The sequence below is a fragment of the Scophthalmus maximus genome, chromosome 11 (genome assembly GCF_022379125.1).
Source record: "Scophthalmus maximus strain ysfricsl-2021 chromosome 11, ASM2237912v1, whole genome shotgun sequence".
In the NCBI taxonomy this organism is placed as follows: Eukaryota; Metazoa; Chordata; class Actinopteri; order Pleuronectiformes; family Scophthalmidae; genus Scophthalmus; species Scophthalmus maximus.
The window spans coordinates 5257543-5269355 of NC_061525.1; the positions used below are offsets into that span (position 1 = coordinate 5257543).

Genomic DNA, 11813 nt, shown 5'->3' on the forward strand with positions numbered 1-11813 from the left:
TGTGTGTGTGTGTGTGTGTGTGTGTGTGTGTGTGTGTGTGTGTGTGTGTGTGAAAGTGTGAAAGTGTGAAAGTTTTGGAAAAAAGGGGAAAAGACAAGTGCGAATTTCTACTCAGTAATATCTATATTCAATAATATATGCATTTAATTTGAAGACACTGCATTTGGTTAGGTTTTTGCATGAATTATAAATTATACATTTTCATTTGTAAATCCGGGAAAGCAATTTTTCTCCATAGAAAGACCCCGAGGTATCACAGCAATAGAGGGAAAAAATGTTAAAGCTGCTTTTTTTTGTTGTTGTTTGTTCCTGAGGGTGAGACTGTGAAGGTTCTGTACCAAGTCTTTGAGGTGGTGCTGTAGAGTTCCACGGTGACAGGTGAATGGGATGGATCATGGAAGCTGTCCGGGGCCGGGACCGGACCCCCTCTCTTTGTACGGGACATTCGCGGGAGTGCGCAGGGCGCGCCGCGCCGCACCAGCGGCGACGGCGTCACACGCACTTTACGCACGCTGGATGGACGGAGGCACAGACGGATCCGGCGGAGGACGATGCTCACACCGGCTCAGAAGAAGGGCTTTGTGTCCGGGTCCATCCGCCGGGGCCGATGTAAGATGCACCGGAGCAGACCGGGCGTGCTGGTCGGCCTAGCTGCGCTCGGCTCGCCTCTCCCATTTCTATTCTAGTACTTTTATTTATTTATTTTTCATTTTATTGCAGCGATATTATTTCCAGGTCAAAACCCTCAGTTTCCTGTGCGGCTCGTTCGCACTAAAGATGGCCGGAGATGGCGGCGCCCTGAAGGATATCAATGAGATCAAATCCCAGTTCCGCACCAGAGAGGGCTTCTACAAGCTGCTCACCCTCTCCGACTCGCAGCAGCGCGGCGGGCTGCCGCGCGGTCCGTCCGCCGGGGCCGCGCTGGGCCCCGGGCCCGGCGCCGGTCCCATACCCGGCGGAGGGGTCGGGCTGCTGCAGGGGCCCGGGGCCGCCGCCGCCGCCGCAGCCGCCGCCGCCGCCGCCTCCTCTTCCACCAGCGCCGCAGCCAACTCCTCTCCGACGGGCTTCCTGCCGCCGGTGCGCGTCTCCATGGTCAAGCTGCAGCCCGAGGACCCGGGCGAGGAGTCGGAGCGGGTGTGCTTCAACATCGGCAGGGAGCTGTACTTCTACACGTACACCAACATCAAGAAGGTGAGGGGCCCCCCCCACTCCTCCCTTGGCCCGGATGACAGATCGGATGGTCGGGCTCGTAGCCGCGCCTGCGATGCTGTCAGCTCCCATTTCCTTTAGGATTTAAAACTGAACCTCTGCTGAACATACACACACACACACACACACACACACACACACACACCGTACATTACTACTTCCCATGCAAAATAGTAGGCTGGTGATAATTTGTGAGTGAGTGGTGCATCATCCAGATTCCAGAAGGATGCACTGTGCCACTGGGAGCCACAGCGGAGAGCATCTCTCCTCTCACTGCATCTCACCTGGACCCATGTCAACTTCACCCCAGTGATCATCATTGGGAAATCTGTGCTCGTCCCCACACGTCATACAGTTTATGTTTGGAGTTGCTGTGTGTCTGTGCACTCATGTTTGAAAGGAGGGGGGGGGCTGAATATTGCAAGGGCATTTAGTCCCCAGCAGATGGTTTACAAAGACAGAGATACTGTTGATTTCTATTAAACGGAAAACCCTCTTCATATCTCTCACTGCGCCACAGACTCTACTGTCTTCCCCCCCCCCCTTATCAAAAGTGTGGAAATTACAGATGACAGTTATTCCCGATGCTTTTATTTTGATGTGTTGCCAGAATTTGACATTTTGAATCAGGTGTTGCCATGGTGGAAGGATTACTGTCTGCATGTTGCTCCTCACAATGCTCGTGTTTGTTTGTTATTGAGCAAGAATCCAATGAATTTTTCGCTTCTTAAAGAGGGATGGTAAACATGCACTTAGGGAGAACTGGAGGACGGATGTAAGAAGCTTGTCCTCTAAAATGAGATGGATCAATGAGAGAAAATATTGCAATCGGCTGCGTACAGAAAAGTCAAGGCCTCTCTCTTTCACTGCACACCGTCTGTGACAACTTTAAATTGTGGGTCTTGATAAAATCACTCCGCAAGTACCACAAGTGCAGTTTATTCGTCGGGTTATTTTGGGCTTCACTATTTCAATGAAGGTGCGTGCAGAAGGATGAAGTGGCTGATGCAGTACTCACTTGGTGTGACCGTAAAGCGTACATATCATATCATTTAGTCAGTATGTGCATTCATTCAGGCAGCGATATTTACCCCACAACCTCAAATGGTCTTGTTGAAGTGTGTTCTGCTGCACAGTGAATGATTTACCCGTGGAATAAGAGGTAAAGCATAAACTGCTGGGATGCACCGATATGATTTTTCCCAACACCTAGTATCAGTGTCTGCTGATACTGAGCACTGACCTGATACCTGGCATGTGGGTCTATACACATGTTCCTTGAAACAGTTGTAACTTGCTGCGATCCCTCCTCCTGTGCAGACTGGGCTATCAGAGAATCCTTTCCAATGTTCTTCCAACAGAGGACAAATTCCGCGCTCATGTAGCTCTCCACCAACCGACAGAAAACTTCAAAGTAGCTTCGGGTAAACTTTTGTGCACAGAGCCAGGATTGTGGATTTTGTGTCTCACTTCATTTCGTCAGTGAGGTCAAATATTTGAATCAGAGCGATTAAATTGCTTTTAAAAGATTTTCAATTTTAAATCTGATTGTTTCCTGGCGGTTAGTTTATAAAGCAGAATCAAACACAGGCACATCTCTGCACCAGATGGACCTTTTTCAAAAGAAGACAAAAAGAACGTTAATGTATCAGTGCTTTTTGAACATTTTCATCATATTCTAAAAAAATACCTTGATAAAACTGATAACTTCTGGTCACTATGACCGTGATGTTAAATATTTTCATCCAGTTACATCTCTAGTTGTCTCCCTTAGTGTTCTGTGAGTGTCTCCCACAACGACCTCACCAAACCCCCAGACGTCAGTCGTGCTGTCTGGTCTGACCACCAGACAGCACGACCCCAAATGTTTCCACTGCAGACACACGCCGGCAGCCATGCTGCTTGCTGTTCTTTTGTGACCACCACCGCTGACGGAAATAAAACATCAGCATCTCAGAATCTTGTTTGCTGAATTTCTCTGCACAAAGTAGCACTAGAAAAGACACCATTGCTACTTCATTCAGACACCAAAATCTGATGTTTATCTTTGACCTCTATAGATGAAAAATATCGCCCCATCAAAAATGTAAGGGCCCTAGAAAAATATCCGATTTTTTTTGTCAAAATAAGGAAAACCGTATCACCAAATAAGAAAAGATAAAGATGTGTTGGATAGAATGTCAGTGGATGTTCGTTACTGCTGTTTTGTTGTCCATTTCTGTTCTCAAACGAAACCCCACCCTTCACACCGCTTCATGAATCACGGTTGTCTCTATGCACTTTGTCTGCAGGCTGTAGACCTCAGCAAGCCAATAGACAAGAGAATCTACAAGGGGACTCAGCCGACATGTCACGACTTCAACCAGTACTCGGCCACAGCAGAGAGCGTGGCCCTCATCGTGGGTTTCTCGGCCGGACAAGTCCAGTATCTCGACCCCATCAAGAAGGAAACCAGTAAACTCTTCAACGAGGAGGTATTCTATTTTTGTCTGCACATATTAGTCTCCTCTGTGTTGGGGGAAGTGGACGGGGTCGCAGTTCTTTGTGTTGTTGCGATCAAAGCCTGCCGTATTTATGAACAATTTTTCATTCTTTGTATGGATTGTTTTTGCCCTAGTTAAGCTGCTGTGTAGCCTCAGTGTTGTCACCCTCTTAACTTCACACTCTCTTACTGCGTCTCCTGAACTGGCTCTGTACGTTTAATGGGATTCCCTTTAATGGGATTGCCAATTAACTTTAGGAGATTGGTGTTTGGGGCTGTGTGTTTGTGTGTGTACTAGTTCATGACCACTTTGTGTTAAGCGTGTCTGCTGAATCTATTCACCTCTGTGGAATTTCCTTCTATACATCTTGTTCTTTCTTCATCTTCAATCCCTCCCTGTTGGTTTGAGTCTCTCTCTCTGTCCCTCCCTTACCTCAGCGGATGATATTTAGTTTTTCTAGATCATGCATTTGTTTTTAGAGATGTGATGTTTTTACTTTGAATCTTCAGGAATGCAACCCCCCCCCTTTTTCTATCGGAATAATCTGAAAACTGCCTTGTATCTTCTCTTTTGCCGCAACAGGAGATTCTTTTCTATTTTACCAAAAATCTCTTTCCTCATCTTTCTCTCTCCGCCTTGTCGTTCTCTTTCCCTCAACTACCCACCTTTCCCCTGTCCACCCCCTTCGTGTTTTCCAGAGGTTGATAGACAAATCCAAGGTGACGTGTCTGAAATGGCTTCCCAAGTCAGAGAACCTGTTCCTGGCCTCCCATGCCAGTGGCCACCTCTACCTCTACAACGTGGACCACCCATGTGGCACCACGGCTCCACAGTACTCCCTGCTCCGGCAGGGTGAAGGCTTTGCGGTCTACGCCTGCAAAACCAAGACGCCGCGCAACCCACTGCTGCGATGGGCAGTGGGTGAGGGGGGCCTCAATGAGTTTGCTTTCTCCCCAGATGGTGTGCATGTGGCGTGTGTGGGCCAGGACGGCTGCTTGCGTGTCTTCCACTTTGACTCGATGGAGCTGCAGGGGGTAATGAAGAGCTACTTTGGCGGGCTGCTGTGCGTGTCGTGGAGTCCAGACGGGAAGTACCTCGCCACAGGCGGAGAGGACGACCTGGTAACTGTCTGGTCATTTGCAGAAAGTCGAGTGGTAGCAAGGGGCCACGGCCACAAGTCCTGGGTCAATGTGGTGGCATTTGACCCCTTCACGACCTCCCTGGAAGATGATGAGCCCATGGAGCTCAGCGGCAGTGAAGAGGACCTCCACCAGGGGGCGCCAAACAATTCCATGCACTTCGGCCGGGTCAGAACAAGCAGCACGTTGTCGCATCTTTCTCGGCACAGCTCTAAAGGCGGTGGTACCGCCTCAGTCACATACCGGTTTGGCTCAGTGGGGCAGGACACCCAGTTCTGTCTGTGGGACCTGACGGATGATGTGTTGTACCCACGCCTACCGCTGTCCCGCGCCTTTACTAACACTTTTGGACCCTCACTCGCCAACTCTGGTAGTGGGGTGGTCAACAGCACCTCAGGTGGGGGAGGAAATGGAGAGGTTGAGGGGCACCATCACCCACCTAACACCAACACTGGCACAGCCATCCCTCCAACAATCCCCTTACCGCTTCCCCGCTCCCTCTCACGCTCCAACTCTCTGCCCCACCCTGCCGTGGCAAATACCTCCAAGGGCCAGGGCGCCTCGGAGGGCGGCGGGGGAGGGGGAGGAGGGGGCGGGACGGGCGGCGGAGGAAACAGCACCCCATTCAGCATTGGCCGCTTTGCCACGCTGTCGCTCCAGGAGCGCAAGTCGGACAAGTCCGGCAGCAGTGGCGGTGTGGAGAAGGAGCACAAGCGGTACCACAGCCTGGGCAACATTAGCAAAAGCAATGACAAAATCAACGTGGCGCCGAGGAGCAACCGGCTGGACGCTGCTAAGGTCCTGGGCACCACACTGTGCCCACGCATGCACGAGGTCCCGCTGCTCGAGCCGCTGGTGTGCAAGAAGATTGCACATGAGAGGCTGACCGTCCTGGTGTTCATGGACGACTGCATCATCACCGCCTGCCAAGAGGGCCTCATCTGCACCTGGGCACGGCCCGGGAAGGCGGTGAGCCCTTTTTAAATCAGCTCTTTTATCAGGAAATCATTGGACTATGAAAGACATCAATAATTGTGGTCAATTAAGTTAAAACATGAAGATGCCAAACAGACAGAAGATGGAGAGTTACATCATGTCCAGTTATCTTTGACGTATAGGTGGAGGATGATTGAAATGTTGCACATTTTCTTTTTCCTGAAATAATTTTTTTCTCTTACATAAATTAAGAGAAGAATTTCACTCCTGAAAATGGGCCATTCCCCTTTTCTCCAGTGTGGTTTTACTTATTTCAGGACATTCATTATGAAATGGCTATTAGCCTACTTATTGAACTGTTGGTTCAGTATCCCTGCTTTGTCAGTAAAACGTGAGTTTATTTCTTTGCAGGTCAGTCATAAGTTGAGTAGAGTTTTTCACCTGGTGGATATTTCAGGCTGCACCTCTCCAAAATCTAAATAAATGACTCAACAGCTGGGGATTATGTTACCTCTCCTCTCCTCAGCAACGTCCTATCCACCTTCACTTGAAAGTGAAGTATAGATTTTCTTGTTGTCACTTGTCTTTAATCTTCCTTTATGTGTTGTCTTTTTGTCTCTCACTCAGAACTTGACAGCACAGAATGGGAACTCTCCAAGTGGCACAGTGGTATAGCTGGAGGAGAAGCTTTTCACTCATCCCTCCCTCCTTCTCCTCCCGTGCTCTCCGTCGTCCTCTCTCTATCTGAAGCTCCTCTCTGCTCATCCTCAGAAAATGTCAGACGTGCCCAACCCACAACTGCAGTATTATGCCCTCACTATAACTCTCTGTGCTTGCCACGATCCCAAAACCTGTGTCACTCTAACTTAACTCTCACGGCAGCCGTAGTTTGTTGGGAAAAACTTCTGAGGCGAGCAGGTAAACGTGATGGTCACAAAGTTCGCTGGAAATTTAGCGCCGAGCTTTGACCTCAACCCTTTCACACTCTCTGGGATGAACTGCAGGAAAGTCCCTGCTGCCAGATATCAAAATCCGAGTTGGTTATAGCTTGAGCCCGACCAATAATATTAGCCCATTTGAGCCTTTTGTATCAGCGCTTGTGTTTACATTACATCACAGGTGCTTTTGTCCGAAGCGACTTACGATAAGTGCATTCAACCATGAAGATATTACTCCAAAACATACATAAACATTGATCAAACATTTTACCAATATGAAATCTTTTACTGTACAAAATAAATAATGCAGAAAACAAAATGTAAAATGGCTAAAATGATGTTGATTTTCTGAAATCAAATTCTATATATTTGGTTGTATTTGTGTTTTCTTTTTGTTTATGATAAAGTTTATGGTTAAACTAAAATATCAGGCCGCAATTACAATTATCTTTGTGAAAAAGGTTTGATAAAAACCTCTTTGGAATTATTGACGCATATAATATAAAAGTAAATACATATACATATATATACATATATATATATATATATATATGATGTTTCTGTATTGGAAATCTTGTACTCCCTAACTCCATATCGGTCAGGCTCTAGTTATAGCAGATTATGGTCTACGGACATAACCCATATATATATATATATATATATTCATGGGTTATGTCCTCTTCACTGCCGCCACTGGTCAGGTGTCCACATACTTTCGGCTATATAATGATTTTTAAACTTGAACCTGGATTCTTATCTGTCGTACAACAGCAACAGTAATAACTGTAATAACAGTTGTCCTCTTTAACAAAATTCTGATTCACAGATTCAACAGTACTTTCAGTACTATTTGTTTGTACATCATCGAGGCATTCTTCAGCTCTACTGTACCTTGTATTATTGAACTCTTTCCTTTTCCAAAGGTACATTTGGGTTTTGAAGTGTTAAGTTAGGTTAGTTTCATCATCCAGACTTGAGGGATTATAGTAGAAATCTGCTAAAAAAACAGAAACAAATAATTTGACCATTATCTAACTATGTATTTTATTGGGCAGCATGAATCCTGATGCAGCACACACTGAGCTTAGTCCTCAGGGTTTTCCCATCTCATGCCACCGTGAGAATCAAGTTTTTCTTCCCAGCGCTTCTGCCTTCACCTCGCTCCTCCTTGTTCCTCTGCAGAAGACTGCATCAGACAAATGGTTAGTCCTCTCTATGCGTTACCCTGAAGCAACAAGGAGCGAATGGCAGGCCAGGCTCAGTCTTCATTTGTTCTCCAGCCCCGCCTTCATCTGACCCCTCCCTTTTACCCCATCATGCCACGGCCATTGAATTTAAGTTATTTATTTTATCACAGGACTGTGTAGTAATTTATACTGTAAATACTGAAAATACTCTATAAATACAAAAAGGACAAATGTGTATGGAAATAATGACTTGACAGCAAGGACTGAAGAAAGAGATGAGGAATATTAATATATGAAGATACTTCTATTGTACATAAAAACCACAGTTAAAAGTTGAATGTCTGCTGTTTTAGGGAACTTGAAGATGTCAATGTGTTTTTATTTTGTGTGATAGAGTTTCTCCAGTTTGTCCCAGTATGTGAGCGGGGTTGACTCCGGAGGCGGAAGCAATTCGGGGTCCGGTGTAACGTTTTCGACAGACTGGCCCGAGTGCAGAGAGAGCAATTCAAAGTGTTTGCTCGCTGTACATGTCAGCTGACTGTCCAAGTGAATAGGTCCAAATAATACTGATTGTGCTGAACATCATACGTGGACGAACGGCATCTTAAGAAAATATCCTACTCACAAACAAACACACACTCTTGCACATTCCGCCGAACATAAAACGGCTTACACACACATGCACGCACGCAACAAACACAATCCACTTGTTGTGTAGCATCATACAGTACACTGTGTCTTGGACTCCATTCCTGTTGCACCTGAATTGCCTCTTGCAAGAATTTGCACATACAGTAAATCCACAGTACATCCTGAGCTGTCATGGCTCTCTCATAGGGGATCTCATAGGTTTGCAACTTGAGAGGAAGCGACTCTGCGTCAACATTTAGATTTATTGCCTTTTGTTTGATTAAATGAAAAAATTTGCCTCAGGGTATCGTTAGACTAATTTGGATGTTGATTGTGATTATCGATTCTGGTGCTTAATAAGTCGTTGTTCAGATTTCTGGCAGATTCTTTTTGAGGAAGAGAAGATATTATTTCGGGCTGCCTGCCATCACCCTCTCAATATGTATTTTTGTGATTGTTTTTGGTTAAAAGGTCAAACAGAGGAAAACAAAAAAATTCTCCCTCTTGGCATATACAAGTTTCAGTATTTGCTTTTTTTTACTGGAGATGGACATCAACTGATTTGGAGGCATTATAACTATTAAAAAGAGGACGTTAAAAACTCTGCATTCTTATGCTGCATAAATGCCTTCTCATTGGACACGTTTCCTCTCATCATAACCGGACTGAATATTCATTTTGCTTCAAACTTATGCTCAAGTCAGAGGATTTCTCTTTGGAGGGGTTGTTCTTATCCAACCAGTCAGCAGTGACCGGTGTACAGTATCTGAAGCAGTCAATGTTATGACCCATGCGAGCAGCGAGGGCTGGCGCCGTCTGGCTGACTGTCGGATGAGCAGCTCACCACTTTGGTCTAAACTGACAACACACAACCGTTTGATGGATTATTATGGATTTCTGTTCAGACATGCACTACTTAATATTTTTTGTGACCGTGAATCTTTTTGTGAGTTCACTGTTTCTGTTCTTTTGGGTCCAGATGTTTTCAGGACTCAATATGAGGAATTGGGGAAAAAGTTAGCTATAAATCTGGAACTGGTTTGAATTCAGAGCCACTTGTCCACTCCCAGCTCTATGACTCGCAGATTATCGACATGCCTGCATGCCAAAACGTCCCTGTCCACTTCTGAACCATCAACCAGATAGAAAGGGCTGCTGATGTGTTTCTGAACAGGGCCTTGTCTTTTGTGTTCTTCTTGGTATGCCTCTTATTTTGGACCATAACAAACCACCTCCTAATGACTCCTCCATTACATGTACAATTACTCAAAGCCAACTGAAACCTTAGTGCAGTATGCCAGCCGTATTTTTTAACAGCCGTTGTTTATTCTTTTGTGTATGCATTTTTTTGTTACCTCACTGGGACCTTCTCTGGTGTACAAGCCGAACCTTGTAGGGACCCAATGTCCCAATAAGAATAGCTGCACAAATGTGTGTGTGGGTAATATCCGAGAGTGCATCCTATAAATAGCAGGGGATCATTCAGGAAAGCAGGATCCAGGGTTATGCCCTTGCTGCAACAGACCAACCACCAGTTTCCTTGCACTGCAGTTTGAGAGTGTCGCTGCAGCCGATACACACTCGTCTTTGTTGTCATAGCAGCAGCATGTCAAGTGTAACTCGAATGAGCTCGTGGCTTTTCAGGTTTCAGGGTCCATCTTGGCTGTAAGGCTAAATTCATGCTTCATCACGTCTGAGACATGAGGAAAACTTAGAACCTGCAATCATAGACCACAAGAGAGTCTATGGTCTGTATGACACGTGAGAAACAACATAAAACACAAAATACTGACAGCGTCAGTCGGCCAGCCAAACACACCGGCGCCATCTTACCTCCCACTTGAACATTAAAATAGAACAAATGTGCTTCGAGTGAGTTTTTCTTCTCTTTATCCGTCTTAACCTCTCCCTTGTTATCGTTTCTCATTTTTTCCTTTCATTTTTTGAGTGTGTGTGGGATTTTTAATGTGCAAACGGTGATCACGGTTGTCTTATCTAGCTCTGTGTCAGGGAGAAGGGAAGTTCAATCACACGTGATCAAACAAAGATATATTCGTGACACATTTTTGGCAAGTGTCTAGACATGATGAGGATGTATTGTATTTGAATAAGGGGCTTAGCATGGCACAGTTATTTGGCCACAAAACACTCGGCTTAGGCTGCACAAGCTGTTTGAAGGAATATCACAGTGACTTTGCAATCTTATGTCGAAGAGACGTTAAACAAATTTCCTGTGAACCTGAACAGTTTTAAATAAAAGTGACTGCAGATGTACATATCTGCAGGTGCACAGCTCCGACACGACTCAGGTGATCTTTGGAGAACAGGACACAAACACACTGGTTGCATTAGACTGCAGCATGACGATGACCCGAAGGTCATTATAAAATGATGAGCGAGGATAGTGCTTCATTAAATACTACCTCGCAGTTCATTCCCGAAACAAACAACAATATTTTCTGGAACAGTCCTTAAACACTACAAGTCACTGTGTACGAGCAGAAAGTACAACATCATCCTGCATGGGCCGAGTCAAGTGACACAAGAACCTGAGTTGACGCAATCTTCAAAAGATAAAAGAATGCCACAGTAAAGTGAAAACTGAAAACTTACCTCCCAATGCGACATTCTGCACAGGAGCAACCTAAATGTTCAGTGCCAAGGGAACAAATATCATTCCAACTGTTGTGTTAATTTTTGTGTTTTTAATTTGACATTTCAGTCTGAAGACTAAACAACACAGTGTAAAGGCATTGTGTTTTTTTTACACTGTTTTTATTTCTCTGTGTGTATGAATGTGTAAAATAATGCATTCTCCTTTATCGCCATACAGTCACCACACGTACACACACTGACCCACACACACACAGCACACACGCTTTCACACACTCTGTTCTGGTGGAAGATGCTTTAGCAGAATGACGTCACTGTATCCAGTTTGTTTATGGAGATCTCTTATTAAAAGCTAAAGCTGAAACAGCCATGTCTGTCTTTGTGTGTGTGTTTGTGTGTGGTTGAGCACTGAGCGGCTGTTAAAACTGATATAGATAACACTGATTATTGATTATTGTAAGCAATAATAACATTATTTAGGTTGAATATCAAACCAACATTAAATAATACCTTGGTACATATGTATAATTGGATGAATATCATCCCTGTTTCTTTCTGTTATATGACATAATTGGCCAATTGATTTACAATCCATTCTTAGTTTAACGACGATAGTAAAGCTATTTTAATTCTTTAGATACTCACGTTTAGTTCAATGGATGTATTTTAGAAATAGTT

At 45.1% G+C, this 11813-nt stretch overlaps 1 protein-coding gene across 1 annotated transcript; it reads left to right on the forward strand.

The window, feature by feature from the left end:
* The first annotated feature begins 28 nt into the window (after positions 1 to 28).
* Positions 29 to 11503, forward strand: zmp:0000000529 (WD repeat-containing protein 20). Its single transcript, XM_035623705.2, has 5 exons — positions 29 to 609; positions 721 to 1191; positions 3501 to 3683; positions 4391 to 5800; positions 6395 to 11503. Exons 1-5 carry the CDS (start codon positions 388 to 390, stop codon positions 6440 to 6442), a joined length of 2334 nt encoding a protein of 777 aa, XP_035479598.2. The 5' UTR covers positions 29 to 387; the 3' UTR covers positions 6443 to 11503.
* The last annotated feature ends 310 nt before the right edge of the window (positions 11504 to 11813 follow it).